The sequence below is a fragment of the Pelobates fuscus genome, chromosome 1 (assembly GCF_036172605.1).
Source record: "Pelobates fuscus isolate aPelFus1 chromosome 1, aPelFus1.pri, whole genome shotgun sequence".
NCBI classification, from domain to species: Eukaryota; Metazoa; Chordata; class Amphibia; order Anura; family Pelobatidae; genus Pelobates; species Pelobates fuscus.
The window spans coordinates 251955398-251980343 of record NC_086317.1 but is presented as its reverse complement, the minus strand read 5'-3'; the positions used below and the strand labels follow the sequence as shown (position 1 = coordinate 251980343).

General features: G+C 38.6%; 1 protein-coding gene across 1 annotated transcript in view; it reads left to right on the top strand.

Annotated features, from left to right (window-relative positions):
* The window catches only part of MAN1C1 (mannosidase alpha class 1C member 1), a 94363-nt gene extending 74128 nt beyond the window's left edge, over window positions 1–20235 (top strand). Inside the window, exons 7-13 of the mRNA XM_063456471.1 lie at window positions 5183–5306; window positions 5649–5742; window positions 6623–6738; window positions 7098–7317; window positions 17922–18094; window positions 18578–18693; window positions 19016–20235. Of these exons, the coding sequence (XP_063312541.1) occupies window positions 5183–5306; window positions 5649–5742; window positions 6623–6738; window positions 7098–7317; window positions 17922–18094; window positions 18578–18693; window positions 19016–19121 (949 nt within the window). The 3' untranslated portion in view covers window positions 19122–20235. The remainder of the gene's footprint in view (window positions 1–5182; window positions 5307–5648; window positions 5743–6622; window positions 6739–7097; window positions 7318–17921; window positions 18095–18577; window positions 18694–19015) is intronic.
* Window positions 20236–24946: the final 4711 nt, after the last annotated feature.

Here is a 24946-nt window from a genome sequence, read left to right as displayed (position 1 = left end):
TGACAAGCATTCAGACCTTTAACTCAGTAATTACTTGAAGCACCTTTGACAGTAACTGCAGGCCCAGTTTTTTTTCGGTATGACGCAACAAACTTTGCAAGCAAGAATTTGAATAGTTTCTGCTATTCATCTCTGCGTGTCCTCTCAAGTTCTGTCAGGCTGAATGGGAACCATTGGTTGACATTAATGTTTTAGGTATATCTAAAGATGTATGATTAGATTTAAGTCTGGGCTCTGGCTGAGCCACTCAAGGATATTTACAGAGTTATCCCTCAGCCACTCTTTGTGTTGTATTGGCTGTGGGCTAATGGTCATTGTCCTGTTGGAATTTGAACATTTAGCCCAGTCTAATGTCCTGAGTGCCCTAGAATATGTTTTCATTAAGCATATCTCGTATTTCTCATATATCATATCGTATATTGTACATCCCTGCCACTGAAAAACAAAAAAGGCATGATGCTACTACCAGCATGCTTTAATGTTGTGATGATATTGCACGGGTGATGAGCAATGCCTGTTTTTTCTCCAGACATGATGCTTTGAATTGAGGCAAAAAATTCTGTCTGGCCAGTTTGCCATAATGGCAAGATCACTGGAGTGTCTGGAGTGTTGTTACCAAGGTCCTTCTACTCCGATTGCTCAGTTTGGCTAGATGGCCAGCTCTCATAAGAGGTTATTTTGCTTGCAGAGTTTTCATATTTATATGAATGGCACAACAGAGAGAAAGATGGTTGCTCTCGAGCTTTCATACTATTATAACTAATACAAAACCTTTGCTCACAGAGCTTTCATTATTATATTTATGAATGGTACAATACAGAGAAAGGATATTCCTGCTCACACAATGCATATTATAATATGAAAGATAAATTGCACAAATATTCTTGAGAATTTCTATTTCTTTTTCTACTTCCTTTCCATTCTTGCCTACCAGTGGCTGTTTTACGGTGGATGGACATTTGTATTCTTTACAATTCACATTACAAGAGATACAATATTTCCACTCTAGAAACTTGTTGGGAAAATATTTTTTATGGTTTCCTCATCGATGAGGACTTAATATAAAACAAGCTGACTGGTAAATCCTCTGCACTGAATAAAAAGTGAATTAAGTAAATAATGAACATGTTTCATTTGCTTTTTATTCATTTGCTTTTATTTCCCTAAAATTATTTGTAGGCATACTTTTTTTTTTATTTATTTTTTAACTTACCATATTAATATGATAACAATTGTTGTATATATTCACACATACAGTGTGTTTTTGTACATTGTGTGCACATATCTAGTAGTGTGTGCAAATGTCTGAGTGCATGTCTATTTATGTATATCTGTCTGTGCTGTCTGTGTGTGTGTACATCATTTTGTGTGTGTGTAGAGTGTGTGTGCAGCGGTTTGTATTTTTAACAGTGTGGGTAGCAGCACATATAGTAGAGTGTATGAGTGTGTGAGAACAGTGTGGGTAGCAGCACTATGTGTGTGTTTGTGTGTATAACAATGTGGGTAGCAGAATGTGCAGTAGTAGTGTGTGTAACAGTATGGAAAGTAGTATGTGTAGCTGTGTGTATGTACCTGTCATTTCTGATTTGGCTATCCAGGCCCCAATCCTGTACCTACTCCTGGCGAGTCCTCTCTCCCCTTATTGAAGGAGATCCTCTGGTTTATTTGCTTAATCTTGAATTTTGTCTGAATAGATTAAATCTGGTGAAATCACCAAATTACTGATCACACTAGCAATTTGCATATTTACAAAAGCCAATTCTGTTGGTCTGACTGGATTTGAAGCAATCTCCTGGATGCATTCAGTGTCCTGATTAAAATCTGTGCCTCTGCATTCAACTCTTTACAAAGTATATGGAATGCTCACAAAATATTGATTTTAACAAAATTTGGTACTAAATGCTTTCAGTAGGATGGACATTTGCAAATTATCATTCACTTTGGAACTAAATTGATCATTTGAAAAATTGTTTGCAGTGCTAGTGTCTGTAGTCAGGTCTCTACTTAGCCTAATGGGAAACCAGCCCTGTTGATAGAATTCAAATTCAATTACGACACAAAACAAACATAAATCTTTGTTGAAACATATACAGTATCTCACAAAAGTGAGTACACCACTCACATTTTTGTAAATATTTTATTATATCCTTTCATGTGACAACACTGAAGAAATGACACTCTGCTACAATGTAACGTAGTAAGTGTACAGCCTGTATAACAGTGTAGATTTGCTGTTCCCTCAAAATAATGTCTAAACCGTTGGCAACAAAAGTGAGTACACCCCTAAGTGGAAATGTCCAAAGTGTCAATATTTTGTGTGGCCACCATTATTTTCCAGCACTGTCTTAACCCTCATTGTCATGGAATTCACCAGAGCGTCACAGGTTGCCACTGGAGTCCTCTTCCCCTCCTCCATGACGACATCACGGAGCTGGTGGATGTTAGAGACCTTGCGCTCCCCCACCTTCCGTTTGAGGATGCCCCACAGATGCTCAATAGGGTTTAGGTCTGTCAGGCGCACCGCAGTGATGCCGGAATATGACGTCACTCCGGCTCCGGCATCACTAAGAGGCGCGCAAGGGAGCTGAGCAGGAAGATCAGAGCTCCCTCGCCGCCCGCCTCCACTGCTCACCTGTCTGCCAGGCCTCCCAACCGCCTGCCTGCCCGCCAACCTGCAGCCAGCCCCGCTGGACCACAGGGAAAAATCCACTCCAGCACTCCCAAAGGTTTTATTTTATTTTTAATTGTGAGTGTGTTAGTGTGTGTGTCTGTTGGTGAGTGTTAGTGTGTGTCTGTTAGTGAGTCTTAGTGTGTGTCTGTTGGTGAGTGTTATGGTGTCTCTGTTGGTGAGTGTTAGTGTGTGTCTGTTAGTGTGTGTCTGTTGGTGAGTGTTAGTGTGTGAGTGTTACTGTGTCTGTTAGTGAAAGTGTGTGTGTGTCTAAGTTTTAGTGTGACTGTTAGTGTATGTCTGTTAGTGACTGTTAGTGAGTGTGTGTGTCTGTGAGTTTTCATGTGTCTGTGCCCTTTATGGAGTGTGTCTCTTAGTGAGTGTGTCTGTTAGTGAGTTTTAGTGTGTAGCTGTTAGTGAGTTTTAGTGTGTGTCTGTTAGAGTGTGTATCTGTCACTGAGAGTGTATATGTGTTTGTCAGTGAGTGTGTGTGTATGTGTGTTTGTCAGTGAAAGTGTATATGTGTTTGTCAGTGAGTGTGTATGTGTCTGTCGGTGAATGTGTATCTGTCAGATAATGTATATGTGTGTCTGTCGGTGAATGTGAGTGTGTGTGTGTAACTGTGAGTGTAACTGTGAATGAGTGAGTGTGTATGTCTGTTAATGTGTATGTTTCAGTGAAAGTGTGTGTTGGTTAAACAATGTGTGTGACAATGACTGTGTATCTGTGAGTGTATGTCAGTGCCTGCATCAGTGAGGGCGTGTGTCTGCCAGGAAGTGAAACCTCGAAGGGAGGGAGGGGGTGCCTGAGTTTTGTCATGCCTAGGGCAGCACAAAACCAGAATACACCACTACTTACACTGCTGAGCAACACAAATAATTTTAGAAACATCCAAGCACGTAAATGCCATGAGCACTTGAAATCACCGTCATAAACACAACTTTGAACAGATTAACACAGTAAAATAACAAACGCCCAATTTCTGCCAAATTACATTTATTTGATTCCAGTTTCAAAACTTTTATTTCTTTTTATGCTTATTTCAAATGAATATGTCATAAATTATATGTAGTCATGTTACACACTCTCTAGGGGTTATAACTTCTATTTCCTTACCACATTAAGCTTTTTTTGAACCTGTGGAAATGCTCACCTTTCTAAAAATACACTTCTTCAAGGCTGGTACCGATTACTGCACACAAAAGCAGCACATTTAATACAGAAACATGCTAAAACACTGGTAATGTGCTTGCACTTGAAATTGTCACATTAAAAGGGATGTGATATCTGTATAACTCTTAATTATTTTTCTAATTTGACAGTGGGAACCTTATAGAGGGAGACGGAAAAAGCATGGCATGAATCATACTTTTTTTTAGCCAGAGACACTTATTGTGCACATCACATTATAGTCAGACCTCTTTCCATATCTAAAATTAGCAAACAACGGATAATTTAAATGTAACATAATTAACCTTAAAATACATTTTTCAGTATGACAAACAGTTTTTACCTTTATTCGAGTGACAGTACATGAAGAACAATTATAATGTATCTTATTTTATACAGACTAATTGTAAACATATTTAATGTCTTTTACTTTGAAAGAACACTCCAAATTCCATAATCACTACAGCTGGCTATAATGGGTTTGTTGCCAGGAGAGATCTAGCACAAACTGTTTTAGAACTTCTGTAGGCGTTACGGTGCTTGAAGTATACCTTTAAAGGATTGCTTCAATCATAATAACCACTAGAGCAAGCTGGTATGGTATGGTGCTTTGCCTAGTTCTCTGCTAATGGATCAAATTATAGCAAACTGTTTAGTCCTTACCTGAGTTCCTTCCTGCTGGTCCGGTGACATGCTTTTGGCTTCTGCAGAACTGCAGAAGCCATGGCAGTCACCATACATTGACTGAGAGCGTCAGCTGACTGCTCTCAGCCAATGACAGACATTGTGTGCAATGCAAGTTGCACAGAATTAATATTAGCCAGCTTGGAACTCTACTTGCAGACTAGTTGATGACATCTCCAGTGGAATGAGTATTATTGCTGTGGAGTTCTGTTCTCATCTCAAAATGTTCAGTTTTTTTTTCCAAAAGACAACAGATAATTTTTTTGTCTGCCAGTTCAGTTTTTATTACCTTCATTTGGATCAACAGCAGAAACACAGATAATGTAAAAGGATGAACTTGAGTTTTTTTTTTCCAACCTACTACTACGTAACTATGAAAGAGTAATCAAAACTATAACTTAGGAGATGGAGACACTGGAATCTCTTTTGTATCCTATGGTTTTCAGTTCTTCAGTTCAGTTCTGCAGGCAATCATTTTTTACACATCCTACAATGTACTCAAAGATTTTAATGCCGATTAGCTTTCTATGATACATAATTAAGTGCTGTGTTATCTTATGTACAAATTACTGCAGTGCTTTCTCTATACTCATTGAAATGTTCTTGTTGTATGGTTATTTGTTTTGTATTGTTTTATATATATTATAACCTCTTTTTCAGTGGACTTAACTGGAGTTGGGGCTGGGCCTCTGCAGGAAGCAGTATTTTAGCTGAATTTGGCACTTTGCACTTGGAATTTTTGCAGCTCAGTGAGTTGTCTGGGGACACAGTGTTTACAGAAAAGGTACGTACACTTACATTAAATGAAATATCCGATCACCATGATAACAGTGTTCTCAAGACAAAGCTGTATGGTGAATTGAATAATCTAAACCATCAGGCAATATGGTTATATTACGGATCTTTTGCTTTTAAAAGAGTTATTATAATAGGGATTACAGCAGAGGGTGCATTATCTTTTCTTAATGGTTGTTTTATATTAGGCCAGAGGACATAGATATGACTTATGATATCATTAAGTAAGAGCTTTGGACAGTAAAAAGGATACAAGATATCCACAATTTCATTGCCATTATTAATAGCTGTTTTAACTAATTAATGCAGTTTGTGTCTATTTCTATTTCAGGTTAATACCATTCGGAAAATATTAAATAAAATTGAGAAGCCTCATGGACTCTACCCTAACTACTTCAGTCCAGTCAGTGGTAACTGGGTGCAACGTATGTAGAAACTATTTTTTGTTTGTCCTAGATTCTGTTTGCATAAATATCTATAGCTTCTATTCTATATATGTTTTCAGTATGTGTTAATAGTGCCAGGCGTACTGTGGAGTGATAAGATGGAGAATAAAATAACAAAATAAGCTACACAATTATTTTAAAGCTAATTTACCATGAGACTTGCAGAACCAACAGGGTTAGACCTTAAAGTTGGAAATGTCAGGCATTGAACTGAAATTAAAATTTTGAAAAAAAAAGAGCTTGCTAACTTAAACACATATAACAATATGTACCACCTATATATTGACAAAGGAAGAAGGCAAAAAGCATAGTAAAACATAACCTTCAATCATTGAATATGTTAAAAATGTGAATGTTTAAAGTAAATTCAGGTACTTATTTTGTTTTTGATCAATTTAAAATTTGAAGTCAAAATAACCAAATTGATTATATTATTGATTATAAAGAAATATTATTATTTCTAAATTGCCTTCAGATTCTGCAGAGCTGTACACTAGGTGAACTAACAGAAAAGTATTTGCAACAAGATGCTTAGGATGCACAGAAACAGAGGGTGTTAAGGGTCCTGCTCAAACGAGCTTACATAAAACAGCACGAACAGGGACACCACGGAGTGACATTCACTGCTTGGTGCTTACAGTACCAATTGCAGGCAAACCTCTGCTGGATTGGTTATAAATTGTATAATTTGACTGTGTGCCAGGGATGTTACAATGCTAACGTTAAAAACAAAGCTGAATTGAATACCCTTTAATCATAAATGCATAAAATCAAGCTGGGCATGCATGTAAATTAAATGCCAGATTACGTTCCTCATATCCTGTCCTGTTTAAATTGCTTGTCACTTCTCTCTCCGCAGATCATGTGTCACTTGGAGGGCTTGGTGACAGCTTCTATGAATACTTAATCAAATCTTGGCTGATGTCAGCAAAACGAGATGATGAAGCTAAGGACATGTATTATGAAGCTGTAAAAGTATGATTTTTTTAAACTACATTCCATGCATAATGTTCAAGCCAAATATAATATTTTTTTTATGGTTATATTGCGGTTAATGCTGATAAATGAAACTCTGCAAGTTTGGGGAAAGCCATGTGACACCCTTTTAATAACTCTGAGTAGTACTATTTCTGCCAATTGGTTCAGCTATAGTCAGTAAGAGTATAAAACTGCAACGTCTACTGTTCATGCCCACTATAAAAATGAAGAGTGTAAAAACACAAAAATGTATTGCATCAGAAAACTATCAGCATTACAGCACTGAGCAGAGTTGCCAACCACCCATATATTTACTGATTAAGGTAATTTCTAACATGACTTTTATAATGTTTCAGGCAATAGAAATGCATCTTATCAAAAGGTCTCCTGGAGGTCTGACGTACATTGCTGAGTGGAGAGGAGGCATTCTGGACCACAAAATGGGTCATCTAACCTGTTTTGCGGCAGGCATGTTGGCTCTTGGAGCACACGATGCACCAGCAAATAAGAAAGATCATTATATGAAATTAGCGTCAGAGATTGCCCGTACATGCCATGAATCTTATGTACGTACAGGTATGAAATGAATTATTCCTATCCAGTCTTTCCTTTATTTATCTAGTGCAGGGGTAGGCAACCTACGGCACTCGAGTTGTCTTTGCACGGCACTCAAGGCTGCTAGAGCCAAACAGGCTCTGGCCTATCAGGAGTCCCAGTAAAATTTCAAATATCTGCTAATACGAAAAGATGGTGAAGGACAATCCTCAATTTAAGCATTGCAGCACATAGAGGAAGTGATCTCAGATCACTTCCTCCAAGCACTTATGAATGGGAATCCACACTGTAGTAGAGCAGCCTGCAGCTGCTGTTGCAGCAACTGTCTTTGACCTGTACCAGGCCAGCCTGGTCCCCACTGGAACCCAACCATACTGCTAGATATACACAGATATTGTGGATCAAACCAAATGTTTATCTGAGTATTTGCTCGTTTCCAAATTGTTAAAAATAAATGCGTGCACGCTCTGAAGTAAATCACACTGAGACACAGGTTGGAATGTTTAATCAGGGGGCAGTAAGCCCCTTATAAAGGCAAAAATACTTCATATGCAAATATGTAGATAACAGAGAGAATCCATCTTTAATTGGTTAGGTGTTGTGTCTTATCTAATGCACATCCTACGAGGCGTGATGTCACCATCATCCCGGGATTTTACTCCGGATGTAGGCGCCATCTTGTTACACGAGGTAGTTAGTCGGTGGGAGGGGGTGCTCTAGAAGCCATTTTGAGTAGATATTGAATTCAGGTATACACAGTAAATAGACATTTTACTATCACTAATTTACATTCATAACACAGAAATGAAGAATAACCCTCCCCTTATACAAATAATACGAACAGTCCACACACAAACACAATCTGCACAAACGTAACCCGCTAACAATCCACATACATGCACACAACCCCACAGCCCACATTCATATGTATCATACACAATACCATAAACTACTAATGAACATATACAATATAATAGTTAATTTACGCACAAATACAATGATACAAAGCAATTACAGTATAAATAATACGGCCGCATACACACCTCAATTTAAAAAAAAATAGGACCGGCACGCTACGGGACATCACAATCCTATATCGGCACAGTGCTGCTAAAAGGTTGCCTTCCCCTGATCTAGTGTTTAAAAATGTAGTTACTATACTATTCATGTGACTTCTTACACGTCATAATAACATAGCAAAAATAGCCAGCGTATTAGTGAGTTAATTGAGTGTAGAGGGGTACCGAGGTTATTTGGCACCAGGGGTGGGAAAAATCTGTTGGCACCCCTCCAAAATTGTAAATGTTTTGTGTATTGTTGTTTGTCCCTGCACCCTCTCATCTCCTTGTGTGTGCCTCCTAACCCCTCTTACTCTATTTTGTTTCTTTCTTAACCTCTTAACCAATAGTGTGTCTCTTATCCCTACTAGTGATGTCGCGAACATAAAATTTTCGGTTCGTGAACGGCGGACGCGAACGTCCGCAAATGTTCGCGAACCGTGCGAACCGCCATAGCCTTCAATAGGCAGGCGAATTTTAAAACCCACAATAGTGGTTGAAGGGGGGAAGAGGAGACCTACTCTCCTCCCCCCTCCCGGCCCCCACCCCTGGGTTCGGGTGGGGGCCATAATGATAATGAGGGGGGGGGACCTACTGTCCTCCGCCCCCGGCCCCCACCCCTGTGCGGCGGGTGGGGGCCATAATGATAATGGGGGGGGCTACTGTCCCCCCCCGGCCCCCACCCCTGGGCGGCGGGTGGGGGCCATAAAGATAATGAGGGGGGGACCTACTGTCCTCCCCCTCTCCGGCCCCCACCCCTGTGCGGCGGGTGGGGGCCCTAAAATTAACAATAGTGGGGGGACCTATTGTCCCCCCCCAGCCCCCACCCCTGAGAGGTGGGTGGGGGCCCAAAAATTAACAATAAGGGGGGGACCTATTGTCCCCCCCGGCCCCCACCCCTGAGCGGTGGGTGGGGGACCTAAAATTAACAATAGGGGGGGACCTATTGTCCCCCCCGGCCCCCACCCCTGAGCGGTGGGTGGGGGCCCTAAAATTAACAATAAGGGGGGACCTATTGTCCCCCCCCGGCCCCCACCCCTGAGCGGTGGGTGGGGGCCCTAAAATTAACAATAGGGGGGACCTATTGTCCCCCCCCCGGCCCCCACCCCTGAGCGGTGGGTGGGGGCCCTAAAATTAACAATAGGGGGGACCTATTGTCCCCCCCCGGCCCCCACCCCTGAGCGGTGGGTGGGGGCCCTAAAATTAACAATAAGGGGGGGACCTATTGTCCCCCCCCGCCCCCACCCCTGAGTGGTGGGTGGGGGCCCTAAAATTAACCTATTGTGGGGGCCCTAAATACAAAGGGAGGGGGGGTGCCCTTGTTAACCCTCCCCCCCCGCAAAAAAAAAATGATCTACCTACCTACCCCCCTCACCCTAAAAATAATGAGGGGGGGACCTTTAACTAAAACCCTGTAAAAAAAAAAATAGATAAAAACAACTTACCATTTGATGTTTTCTTTCTTCTACAATCTTCTTTTTTCAGCCCCAAAAAAGGCCAAAAAAAAAACCATAATAACCGACGCAATTAAAAAAAAAAAACGACCGCACAAAAAAATAATCCATCTTCACCCATGGAGGGCTCCGCGCAGACTGAGCTCTGCAGGGCGGGGGAAGGCTTATAAAGCCTTGCCACGCCCTGCAATTAGGCTAAGAACACTCTGATTGGCTGGTTTAAAATTCCAAAGAACTTTCCCACGCGTGTAAAATGACACAGAGCACTGTGATTGGATGGCTTGAAATCCATCCAATCACAGTGCTCCGTGTCATTTTACACAGCGTGGGGAAATTGATCTTTCCCACGCTGTGTAAAATGACACAGAGCACTGTGATTGGATGGCTTGAAATCCATCCAATCACAGTGCTCTGTGTCATTTTACACAGCGTGGGAAAATTGATCTTTCCCACGCTGTGTAAAATGACACAGAGCACTGTGATTGGATGGATTTCAAGCCATCCAATCACAGTGCCCTGTGTCATTTTACACAGCGTGGGAAAATTGATCTTTCCCACGCTGTGTAAAATAACACAGAGCACTGTGATTGGATGGATTTCAAGCCATCCAATCACAGTGCTCTGTGTCATTTTACACGCGTGGGAAAGTTCTTTGGAGTTTTCCCACGCTGTGTAAAATGACAAAGAGCACTCTGATTGGCTTAAACCAGCCAATCAGAGTGTTCTTAGCCTAATTGCAGGGCGTGGCAAGGCTTTATAAGCCTTCCCCCGCCCTGCAGAGCTCAGTCTGCGCGGAGCCCTCCATGGGTGAAGATGGATTATTTTTTTGTGCGGTCGTTTTTTTTTTTTTGTTTTTTTTTTTATTGCGTCGGTTATTATGGTTTTTTTTGCCCTTTTTTGGGGCTGAAAAAATGAAGATTGTAGAAGAAAGAAAACATCAAATGGTAAGTTGTTTTTATCTATTTTTTTCTTACAGGGTTTTAGTTAAAGGTCCCCCCCTCATTATTTTTAGGGTGAAAGGGGTAGGTAGGTAGATAATTTTTTTTGGGGGGGGGGAAGGGTTAACAAGGGCACCCCCCCTTTGTATTTAGGGCCCCCACCCACCGCTCAGGGGTGGGGGCTGGGGGGGGAACAATAGGTCCCCCCCTTATTGTTAATTTTAGGGCCCCCACCCACCGCTCAGGGGTGGGGGCCGGGCGGGGACAATAGGTCCCCCCCCTTATTGTTAATTTTAGGGCCCCCACCCACCGCTCAGGGGTGGGGGTCGGGGGGGGACAATAGGTCCCCCCCCTTATTGTTAATTTTAGGGCCCCCACCCACCGCTCAGGGGTGGGGGCCGGGGGGGGGGACAATAGGTCCCCCCGCTTATTATTAATTTTAGGGCCCCCACCCACCGCTCAGGGGTGGGGGCGGGGGGGGACAATAGGACCCCCCCCTTATTGTTAATTTTAGGGCCCCCACCCGCCGCTCAGGGGTGGGGGCCGGGGGGACAATAGGTCCCCCCACTATTGTTAATTTTAGGGCCCCCACCCGCCGCACAGGGGTGGGGGCCGGAGAGGGGGAGGACAGTAGGTAGGCTGCTCACTGTTTAATAGACATGCCCCTACTCGCGGTATTGCGAGTAGGGGCACAATTTACTAATACTAAGTCATTTTTACTTAGTATTAGTAAATTAATAGGGGGCGGACCGAACATCGCATATGTTTGCCCGCCGTGGCGAACGCGAACACGCTAAGTTCGCCGGGAACTATTCGCCAGGGAACAGTTCGGTACATCACTAATCCCTACTTCTCTTTGTGTGCCTCTTAACTCCACCTCTTACCCCTTTTGTGTCTCCCCCTTTGTCAGGATCTCTTACCTTTTTCTTATCCGAGTCCCCTGGCGTTCTCTGTGCCCTGTTGCATGTCCACACACCGCAGGGCTTTATGGGCAGATGAATTCGGGCAAGAATTGCAAATTCGGGATCTACTAGCGAATTAGTCTGACAAAATTCGGCACACAACTATGACGTTTATTATGCTAAACAGTAGTTCTATTGTCCATGAACCATACATAACTCTAGTATGACCAATAGAAAATAGGCACTACCTATTTATACTCACCTCTCCCACTCCATATTGCCCTGTTGTGGTTCTAGTAGCCCAAGAGTGCGTTCCTGATTTCTCCTATTACTGGTTTCTGAGTTTGGTCCGGTTTCTCATTTCTTCTAATCTCTGATATCCTTTGACTTTGGCTGCTCATATAGTTTATCCGTATCTCTCCTGTTCTTGACCTCGGCTTTCTTTCTGCCTACTCTACAGTTTACCCGACCATTCTAAGGATCGGTATTCATCTTATCTATTTGTTGTGTAATAGTTTGTGGGTTTTGGTTCCACACTGAGCTTGACACCCTTAGCCAGGGGTATTATCAGGTCTTATCAGGATCAAAAAATAACTGAGACTTGAGTCCAAAAATAGTTTAGTGTCTCCCACGATGGAACCAGCCATTTACCTGCTTCACCACACTCAACTGGGGAGGCAAAGCTGCAAACAATCCGTGATTCCACGCCTACTGAATGCAGCAAAAGTCGTGATCCTAATATACTGGAGACAACAACGAGCGCCGTCACTATACAGATGGGTTGAAGAGGTGGAAGACACAAAAGCCAAAGACTGGGAAAGACACACCCAATGATGGTTTTACTGGTTGGAGTTCCTATCATCGCCCGATTATACAAGGTTCCTCACTAATCAGTAACCATAGACAGCACTGAACAAACCCAAGCGGAGGAAGTACAGACATCAGCACTCCCCTCCCCCTCTCTTTTCTCCTTGCCCCCTTCTTTTTTTTCTTCATCTCCTTTCTCTGTCCTTTGTTTCCTACTTCGCCCCCACTTCCCAACTCACATTGAGCACCAGCCCCATTACTACGCTTCTGATTGAGTGAAACAAATATCTGGGGAAATGATAACTAAGCAAATACAGCAATGCTAATTTTCATTTATTTTTTTTGGGTGGTAAACTTTTTATAAATTTTTACAGAAATAAATTCTTCAACTACACTTTTGAAATTTGAAATATACTATTTAGCTTTACTGCAGGCAAAATAAATTATTGTTCAATTTAAATGTAAATTATATTTTCAGATATAGATCTTGTGATATTACACACAGAGGCATTTGTATATCTCAACCAGACAATCTAAGATTGGTCCAGCCGACTTTTAAATGACCCGCAGTACATCAAGGCAGGGATATGATTCAATACTAATGAAGAAATGTGCTAAAGGGGTAAAAGTTGGAGAACGGACAGAAAGTAGGTTAATGGGATGACTCTATATTTAAAAGGGTGCAAAGGACAGAGGAAAAAGGCAAAAGTACATAGTACAAGATGGAAAAAAGAATTTGGGGGAATACAAAAAATGATATACTGACATAAATAAGAACAAATATATATTTATTTTATAAAATAATACATTAGAGTACAAACTGTACTGTAAAAAGGTGCTGTAAAGAAAGGTATCTATCCTTGTCAGGTTTACTGCTTGCCGCATAATTTGGGTCAGAATGTTATTATCTATGCAACCAATACCTAGTATTAGATAAAAAGGGACACTGAGTGAAGAAACACAAACCTGCATACTTGGATATTTTATTTAGTAAAGGAACACTGCAATGTGCTTTAAGGTTTAATTGCATGTCCCCTCTGGCTTATTTTACAAAAGTGAGGATTTCAGCAGAAGTCAGCACTTTCATATATCCCCTTAGTGATACCTCTCAGCTCTCTCCCAGCAGATGGAGGTGGAATTTAGTCAGGGTGAAATTTGCATTTCCGGTCTGGTTATCTTCTTATAGCTTAAAGGGATACTATAGTGCCAGGAATACAAAGCTGTATTCTTGACAATATCGCTCCATCTCCCTCACGCCTCCGGCTCCATGGTAAATAAAAAGGTAGACAGCCACTGAAGTCAGACTTAGAGCTGCGTCCAGGTTCCAAAATTTTAATGTTGTGGGGATATTTATGGGATAATAATAGTAAACAGTTGAGAATTGCCCACTATTTCAGTTCTCAGATCCCAAAGATCGTTATCGTGTAAGTGAAATGTATTCCATATAAATAAAATCACAATTTGTTATAAAAATAGATACAATTTATTGTGACAATTTAAATAATAATAATATGTAAAATGCGTGATAATAATCAATGAATATTCAGTATAACATGAGAATGCAATACAAATGGCAATACATGCCAATGGTTAATACAGCTTAGAATCTACAATATTAGCTGTCAAGAGAAGATTTATGACGGTACTTCACAGAGAAACGAAAGTGAAACTTACACACACAGAGCTTGCAGCTTAAGGCCATAAATCTTTAGCTGACAGTTAGAATAACCCTTTCAATGCTGGCTAGACCTCCTAGGTAATTAAGACCTATTCTCATGTGATTTTAAATAAAATAACATTTATACCAGCTCATTAGTCATTTCCTGGAACCATCCAATAAGAGTAATCTACCATATTTTATAAGCAGAATTTTAACTTGCCTAAATAGATATTTTATCTTATTTTAGGGCAAATCAATACACCTGGATAAATATCACGATATGCTAACATGTGATAAATCACATAAATACATAATTATTCTTTTCCCATCTGTAGATTGGGATATTATAACTATATATTCTTTAGTAACTAAGATTTCTACATTTCGAAATCTGATCGTGATTTATCCAGTCATATATCATGCTATTAGAAAATTTTAATTAATTTAGATTAATTAAATGAAACCAGTATAATTACCAGTTGAGTAGATATTTTCATCAGATTAGTAGGTAGTCTCAGGAACTGAATGGATGTGTGATTGATGTGTAAGAAATTCTGAGTGCCCTGGAGTGGATATCTGTCATGGATTTCTCTGCATTGCCCCCGACTGCTTACCTCTTTGTTTCTTTTGCTTCCTTTGCATACCTCTCTTCCCTTTGTCTTAACTTTTAAAGGGAAAATTCAATAGGTGATAGACCAATAGAAAACTGGAGGTGTGGTTACCTTCCAGATAGCAATTTAAGTATTTGGTCTATAGAGGGCAGTCTCGTCCCACTAAACATACCTATCCAGGAAAGAGTTAACTTTTCCTGGTGGCTATTTTGACGTAATTTAGCTTATCTTGATGGTTATTTATCATTTAAGTTTTCTGTCAGTTCAAAGAGTTTCTTTGGGCTTTCTTCAGACTATGTGTCTGGCAAATTCTGCTATAATTTCTAATATGACAGTTATAACTAAGTATGACCCCTAAACTTACAATGGGACGTTATACAATATCGAAAGTAAAATTAAATTATTTAATCTTCTCTGTCACAAATGTCTGGGTTTAGAATTGATTATATTCCATTAGCATTTAGACAGTCTGTCCATCCCCCGTTCTCATTTCTTATCAACAGGTTTGTATATACTAAGCATTCCTTTAGCTCTGGCAAAGTGGTTAGTTTTACAGAAAGGATAGAAATCTTGTGTCTTTTGTTACCTTGAAAATAACAAAATGGAGTCTGCTCTGTTCCGAGTGACTCTGACAATATTTTAATTTCTATCATAGCACAAAATGTCTGCCGATATAAATACCCTGACAATGTGCATTAGATTCGATGGCGCATTATATTTGCACAAATATGGCAGATGGCCTGCACTACATAGTCTGTTTATATTTTTTAAGATGTATGTGAAATATTCACAATGATAAGAACATGACTGTATTAAAGGACACTAGAGCATTAGGAAAACAAACCTGTATTCCTAACGTTTTAGTGTGCCTGTTCATAGGTATAGAGGTCCTCCCCTAGTGTGTTCCAAACAATTAATTAAAAAAAAATGTTTTCTACTTATCTTTTTCCAGTGCCAAGGCTCTCTCAGCTCTGTTTATTGTGCCTCTTTCCCCAATGTATTACTCTGCTATTTCAGAGAAGCGCCTTCTGACAGCCACTAGAGGCAGGTTTATCCTGCAATGTAAACAGAATGGCAAAGCTTTCAGCTTCAGGGTTAAGACCAGGGGACATGGGACTCAGTCTACTTCATTGTGATAAATTGTTTGGGTTCTTATAGAGTTCATTTAACTCCTTGCAACATATTAAATTACATCCTTCATTATTGATAAAATGCAGGGGTCTTTGAGCTAGATTGTCTACTGAATAGTGGAGTAACCGCTACACTAAAGCAAAATACTGCATAAATCTAGTAACCTCAGCTATAATAAATGGTTTCCTAATAAACAGGTGCAAGTAGGAGGCATTTAACCACAAAATCCTGGCAGCGGTGTTTCTCTTAATCCCTAATTTATAAATTGATTGAGGTTCTAGGTAAAAAAGTAACATACTATTCTCTCACTCACACAGTTACTTCAATTGGAGTCCTGAAATGTTTGGAAGCTAGTGGATTTTGAAAAAAAAGAATTTCAATAAAACTAATATAATTTTAACGTGAAACATAACATGAATATGAGGCCAAAAAGGACACCTTAAGCTCCAAAACAATCTTAGTTTAATTGGGTGGTTTAGGTGTATAGACATTTCTCACAACATTTCATATGGACAAAGAGGGACACTTTACATTTTGTGTTATATATGGGATAAGTTTTGTGGGTGAGGGAGTGTCCAGGGGTGACAGGAGTGTTCTGAGAATTTGTAGGCGAATTACTTATAATTTATGCAAATAAAATGTAATTTCGAACAAGAACAGTGTTTTTTCCTTAACCAGGGTAATTTCTAAACACTTAATGTAGTTTAAAGACACAATACTGGGAGTATTATTGCAGTGAAACTCTGTTATACAGTTAGACACACCAACAAAATAGTTTCTAAAAAAGGTCATTAGGATAGAAAAGAGGAACATAGGGGTTTAGATACAAAATAGTAGATATGTGCACCAGTGAAGTTTTGTATGAATGAATTTGTACTAAATAAAAATGTAATCTGTCCATTCCGAATTTCGTTCGTAAACCATTTGTTTTCGGATGAAATTCGTTAAAAAAAATATTTTTTTGTCCATTAGGATGAAAATACCACTGCGCATGTGCAAAACAAAGGCAAAAGGCAAGGAGGGAGCCAGTAGCGCTACCAGCTGACTCCTTGTATTAAATAATAATAATTCCTACCCCCCCTCCCCTCCGCATTAAAACCTATAGGGGTCACTATGACCCGCATATTAATAGAAGGGAGGTTAAATCCTCTGGCATGCCACGAGTAGGGGCATGTCGCCTAAACAGCGGGCAGCCAGTGGCTGCTCCCTGTCATTTAAAACTACTAGTGACTGGGCAGCTATTGCTGCCCAGTCGCTAGTGCTGTTCCACCATGGTGGGGAACCCAAATAAAAAAAATGGGGGGAGAAATAGTGACCCGTGGTTGGGGGCTATTAATATAAACGGGGGGCCTAGTGTCCCCCCAAGGCCCCCTCCCATGACTGGCTGGTGGGGACCTTAAATTATTAAATAAAGGGGGGAGGGACTTTAACACCCCACGGGTGGGGACCTTAAATAATTAAATAAAGGGGGATCACCTGTTGTACCCCACAGGTCCCCACCCATGACCGGCAGGTGTTGTTGACCTTAATTAAATAAATAATGGTCCAAAGAACTTTCCCATGCTGTGTAAAATGACTCAGAGCAATCTGATTGGTTGGATTCCAAGCCAACCAATCAGAGTGCTTTGACAGGTAAATACCTGTCAGTCTCTTCATTTACCTGTCAGAGCACTCTGATTGGTTGGCTTGGAATCAACCAATCAGAGTGCTCTGAGTAAATTGCAGGCCGTGGGAAGGCTTTATAAGCCTTTCCCCGCCCTGCGGAGATCAGTCTGTGCAGTGCCCTCTCTGGGTGAAGATGGATTTTTTTGTTATATCCCGGTGGGCGCCCCCAGCAGGCCAGCATCCAAGGCAAATGCCTAGTTCACCTAACAGTGGCGCCGGCCCTGTTCCTATAAAAAAGAATGCACATGTCTACAAAATAGAGCCTGTCCCTTCTAAATGGGAACACCTGGGAGACATGGTATTGATCATGCTCCTTTAGTCTAACTGATTAATTCTCTGCCATTTAGGATTAAATCGCTTTGTATAATCTCATATTTTGTTTTGGGTTGTTTTCTTTAGAGACCAAACTTGGACCTGAAGTATTTAGGTTTGACTCTGGAGCAGAAGCCACATCAACTCGGTTAAGTGAAAGATATTACCTTTTACGTCCAGAAGTGGTGGAAAGTTATGTGTACTTGTGGAGATTGACACATGACCCCAAATACAGAGAATGGGGCTGGGAAATTGTACAGGTAGGATCAGTATTACCTGAATGGATATTGACTGTCAAACACCGACAAACAAGCAGAGTTATTCACTACAGTAAGAATTGTCAAGAATCCAAAGCGAATTTTAAATTCAAGGCCAATATAGCCAAACTAGAATAATTCTCCAAGTTATATATTTTGGACCTAGATTAAGTTCACATTAAATACTTGAAAAGTCACATTAAATACTTGACAATTCTCACGTTAAAAAATATCCATAATTGACAGAAACTACCAAATATCCAAATATTTTCTAGTGTTTTTTTTCACTTTATGCATAGCAAAACCTTAGCAAAACCAACAAATTTAGATTCACATATTCATTAAGCAGTGCAGCTTTTTAAAATATATATATATTTCTACATAAAATCTGAAAGCGTTACATACAGTTTAAATACTTGTGTTGATTAAATTATATGAATTATAAAAGTGTATACAGTGTAAATATGTATTTATGCTTTTTTACAGGCTCTGGATAAGTATTGCCGGACTGAGAGTGGATTTTCTGGGATTAGAGATGTTTACACTACAAAACCAAACCATGATAATGTTCAACAAAGTTTTTTCATGTCAGAAACATTAAAGTAAGTATCCACAACTTGGCTTTCACAATACCACTGTGTGTTGTTGGTTCATTTGTTCTTCTACTATTTTACCTCTGTGTTTTCAGTGTCTTTTTGTGGGGAAAACAATGATGATCGGACTGTAGTGGGTATGGTACTTGGAGTATTGGAGTATTCCTTTTAATACTTGTTATATATGGGATAAGTAAAAATAGTATGAAAAATCCTGGAAAGTGACAGTTCCCATTTAAAGCAGAAATACTTTATCCTTTTTTCACTTATTTCACATGTCCGTTGATGATTTGTAATAACAGTCTCTGGGTTTTTTTTGTTTTTTTTTTAGATACCTCTATTTGTTGTTTTCAGATGATGACTTGTTATCATTAGAAGACTGGGTATTTAATACTGAAGCACATCCGCTGCCAATAACCCGTCAGAAATCAGTTTGAAGCACAAGAGAACTATCCACATCTACTTAGTGTTTTTATCTAAAGTTGAAATTTTCATACAAAATAAAATATATTTTATGAGATAATTTGGGATAACAATAATTAAATAAGATAGAAACAGTCACAACATTTTTGATTTGTTAAATCCAGCACTAAAATAAATGGTGGCCTTTTGCAGAAGATATCTGCCATTAGTTTTTTTTTTAATGAAACAAATAACGAATACAAAAGAGCTAACATATGTCTTAGTTGTTGTCTATTTGGCTTATCCTTGCTAGTGCATCATTTAATCATAAATTTGTTAACTGCATGTAACATGTTTATTTTGCCCTGCATTATGCCTTTAGTGTATTTTACAATTTCTTCATTAGATACAGCTTAATACATTAAATTCAAAAATTAATATACTAAATGCAAGATGCTCTTTAGTAAACAGTATTACTAAAGTTATTATTACACAATTTTTTTCATTTTGCGTTTTCTTTCAAAAAGCACATATAATAAAGTGTAAGTGCTTACGATGTATGCAAAATAACAAGTACATTTTTTAATGGTGCTTCTGAAAGCATAAAAGACATACAGGGTTACTAACAAAAGTGAGCAATACCGGGACTTCAAAATGGCACAGATTTAAGGCAAAACTAGTAAAATTAAAAACAGGATTGACTTGGGGAATTTTCTCTTATTTAGATATTTTGGCCCAAGTTCACTTTTAATTCACTTTGAATTCTTAGCAGTTCTCCCTTTAGTGAATAACCCCGGGATATGCATCCCGTTTTAAGGATGTCAGTTGAATCAGTTATTAATAGCACCATACAGTTTCCCTATCAAAGCCCTACTCAGATTTTTATTTTTATTATTTCTCTACAAAGTGTTGCTTAAAAGACACATTTACTTTACTGACTTAAGAGCTTCGGTAGAAACCGTGGAAACTGGAGTGGTGTCCACACATACAGAGAATATTCTCCAGCTTAGCATATCTCCAGCACAATAAGTATTCTTTAAAAGGAACCTTGTACAGAATGATCTTGACACCTTTAGGACATTTTAAGAAAGTGTCCCTAGATAATTAATTTGATTTATGAATGCCATTAGATTATGTGATACATGTGTTATATAAATCATCTGTAAATTTTGCGTTTTTTGGTCTTGTTTGTAGTTTGAATTCAAATAATGTTGAATTACTATTTATCAGTCTACCTTTAAGACAATATAGTTCCTATAATTTATTCTGGAACTATGTTTTAAATTTTCAGGTCTCATGTCTCGGTTGCAATCACAAACCAGTCATAGGTCAGCTCAACACAAGTAATAAATTAGTGAAAAAACACAGACACGAATGGACTAAATAAAAATGTATTTACATAATAAATGCCATGAAACCTCCAATATAAATTTAAAGACATATTTAGAAAAGCCACATTAATAACTCACTGAGTATGAGATATTGGAGATATGAATAATAATTTATTCTCATCTACAAACAGATGACCAACAGATTTATTCACTGAACAATTTATGCAAATAAAAACTTAATAGTTTTTTTTTTTCAAAACAATTATTTCGAAAGCCAGGTCAAGCTAGCCATTTTGCAAAAATAGCTGAATGTATGCAAGTTTGAATGAAAACATTTTTGTAAAAAACAAACAACAAAAACTAAAACTTATCACAGAACTTCCTTTGATGTTTTGCTAAATTCTATGTATATGGGAAATTATATAACTATTAATTCTCAAATCTTAAATTGTATTTTAGTTTTCATTTTTACATTTTGCAAGCACTTTCCTTAGGATGAATGGAAGGGGTGGACCATTTGTGTGTGTGTTTTTGAAACTTAGTTACCCACAATCACATATCATCTCCCTTTTTATTGATTTGCATTATATATTAATTTAAATTTTGCTTTTCTACTCACTGCACATTACTTGAGACTGAGAAACAAGTGAGTCAGTTGCTTATTAATAATCTATGCCTTGGAGCAAGATTCTCTCAATCCGTTAAAGAAGGCCAATGTCCATCAGTCAACAGCATTATCATGATTGAAATATCTAAAATGTTCAGGATATGATTTATAGCACCGAGGTAATATAAATTATGCAACTAATAACAATTAGGGAAATTACAATCTCATATTCAATTTTTATCAACACATTAATGGCAGCCAATGAGCCAATAACAATGTCGATCACAATCTCACCATTCTGATATGTTCCGGCAACACTTTTAGTATAATTAGTATAGTAAAAAATGGCACTATACCTTATATTAAACACTTATGTTTTGGTGATCACAACCTTGCCGAACAATTATTGATACTTTAACGAGACCATCAAAATCTTACACCTCAAAGTACCTAAAAAGGACTTTTCTAATGAATAACCTTCACGAGCAGAATGAACACTACAAACACAACCAGTGACTTGAAAAAGCAACAGCACACCTATAACCTCTTAGCAGCACCAATGCATTTGTCTGACTTGAACCGTCAACCTGTGATGTAAGTGAAAACTTGTTAAAGGTGAAATTTTTGTTGTATTAATATTGGCCTATCAAGTTCAACATTGCAAGATTAAATACGAAATCCCAGTTCCAGCATTTGTTTAAGACAAAACCCTTACTTGACTAGGGTAGCAGTATCAGAGCAAAAACAGTGATTTTTAAAGTGTGATGGATTTGATAAGTGTGAAGCAATACCATCCAAATAACAGAAAATATATTCGATCAGTTACTGATACCAGAATTGTAATTGAGGCCATTATCCATACATGCTTGTGGTATAATTTTGCAATGTATTTTCCAGAAATGAAATATGAAAATGAACATCTTTACTCTAAAGGAGCACTCTAAGAACATAACCACTACAGCACGCTATAGTAGTTATGGTGACAGGAGTGCCATGGACCTCTCTATTTGTAAGAAGTCAAACCTGTTTAGAACAATATGATTTCTTACTTGGGGCCTGCTTGGGAGAGTTCCCACCTCCATTACAGCAACAGGGAAGCCATAAGATCTTGTTTCCTCAATCTTTAACTTAAAGGAACACTCAAAACAAAATAATCCCAATCGAATGCCCACATCCCAGCATTAGCTCTTGGATGAGAGAATCAGCTGACCGCTCTCAGTCAATGAGATTATCCCTGCACAGCTAGGTTTATCCGAGTTTATATCTGGCTCAATTATACAATCTATCAACTTTTCAATTATTTGTTAAAACATTTGGTTTTATATTTTATTGAATCCTCTACAAGTTCATGTGACACACAATAATCTGAAATGATTTGCTGCTTAAACTGACAAAAAAGTTACAAAAGAATTGAACTATAAGAAAAATTTGCAACAAAATACCCAATTCTACTTTTCCCCAGTTTAGTCACTAACTCCAGTGTGTGTTTTTATGTGCTTGGTTAGAACTATTGCTAAAATAATACAATGAACTAGCTCCTTTTTCACACTTTTCTTTGGTCACTGTTTTGTCAGTGTGGAACAAGCAACTTCAAATTATTAAAGTATATTAAGAATCTCATATAATTATGAGTTACGAAGCAATTAACAAGTGCCATATATCAGAAATATGTATTTTTACATCATGTATGTTTATTGTATGCAGTATTGAAAGTATTTTAATTTGTATATGTTATTTATTTGCATTACTGAAACAGAAAACATCAAATATTGTAATAAACATATTGTTAATTACAAACTATTACATTTTTGAAAATGTGGCATTAGTAATTACCTGTGTTGTGTTATCTTTATTACCCAGCAGCGAAAAATAAGGGGTTGTAAGCAGCTAGTAGGTGCGGAGCCAGAGTAAACTCTAGAGGTGCACCTCTGGGTTTAGTTTATTTGAGTAGTGACACATCCATCCACACAAACACACTTACAAACATGTATACAATAACAAATACCTACATCCACACCAAAAGTCATACATACACAGTCATACGACGATGGAGAGACAGATATAAAGATTCACATGTACCACATGACGTCAGGCATTGGTTGACAAAGTAGAGGTGATTACTCATTCAGCCCCTGCTGCTAGACAGAAAAAGATGCTGATGGGGCATTTTCTGCCATTGGAGACCACCTCTCTCCAATTTTACATTAACACTTCATGGCTACTGCAGTTTATCGTTTGTAGAGATAATTAACCCAAAGCCCATCACTCTTGCCAGGGACAACATAAAAATATGTTTTACTCATAAAGGGTATAGCCAAATCCTTGTGCATTTCCACTGCCGCTAAACTGATAATGACCCCTTTTCCACGCCATGCTGGTAAAGGCTTTTTTATTTGTTAGATGTATTTATGTGTAACTTTACATTGATTTAGTGTGTGAATTCAGGTGCATATTTGTGTGTTTGCAAGTTAGTGTATTTTTTTTAATTCCCAAATCCCCCAACACTTTTTTTTAAATCTATTTGTCATTCCCATCAACCCGCATTTCTCCCTCATTAGTATCTTTCCCCCATGTGCCACTTTTCCCCACGCGTTTCTCTCCTCATCTCTGTTTGTCTTTTGTCATCCACCATCTTTCACCAATTTTGTCTCACCCTCACTCCTACTTGTACCTCTTTCCCCTCATTAATACCATTCCTGAAAACCCGTTTTCCAAAAATAATCACCAAAAAAGCCAGAAAAAACACACAAAAAAACTGAAAACTCTCTGCAACACGATAAATCTCCCCTTTTAAATTTAAGTGATGTACATTGAGTTTTGTTTTGTATTTTGAGAAGGTTTCACTTTTTATCTGGCTGAGCAGACATGTTGGGTCAAACTCTTCTGTTCTATATGGAACTGCAGCAGCAGGCATGCTAGGTTAAGCTATTCAGCTCGATAAAGCAACAAAACTAAAATTTTAAAAAAATATATAAATACACATTGTTTAAAAAATATATAATTAAGTTTCATGAAAAATGAAAAGTAAAAAATTGATGACTGTTGACCTATAAGATATACCAATGAGGCTGCAAATAGGCTTGTCTATATTAGCATGACCAATCGTCTTATGGAGTGTGCAAATGTGGCTAAGAATGAATGTTTTTATTGTAGGAGTATGGTTGTTTTTTTTATTGTATGCCTGTGAGTGCTTCTGTATTTTGTTATGTCGGTGTTACTAGAATAGGACCCATATGCACTTAGAAAGACATGCAAACCCGAGCGTCCAGGTCTCTATGTTCTGCTGAAAAGCTATGTCTATCCTCTGTTTGTACACTCACTTCTGACGCCCACCTACAAGACTTCTCTAGTATAAAAACTCACTTCTTTTGGAAAGCATGTCAATTAAACTGTTGATAATTTTCCCTCCCTGCACCTTGGTTACCCTCCCTGCTTCCACTCCTGAAATTGTGTCATCCAATAAACTAAGCATTCTTTGTGAACTATTATAGCAACCTACTTTTTTCACGTACATGAAATACATCCTACACTTACCTTTGTGTCGATATACCTCAATACCTCTGGCGTGGCCTTCAACACCCACCAGCTCGTATCATTGCATATACATGTCTGTTAGTCCACCCATTGTACAGCGCTATGGAATTTGTTGGCACTTTATAAATAATAATATTACAGCAGGTGCGGATTACATAAATATAGGTTCACGTATTACAGAATTTAATCATATTTTATTTCATAATGTGATTTATAGAATGCATTAGGGTTTAGGAGTTGACTTTGGGAATTTTGCAGGGTTAGTTTTCAGTGGGGTTTAAGTCAACATTTGTGGGAGAAATCTTAAAATTGACTCTTGGGCTGAGGCCCTTGGCATTTTTGCCACCTAGTAATGCCCCTGCTTGTCAAGGTTCACATTGATTTCTAT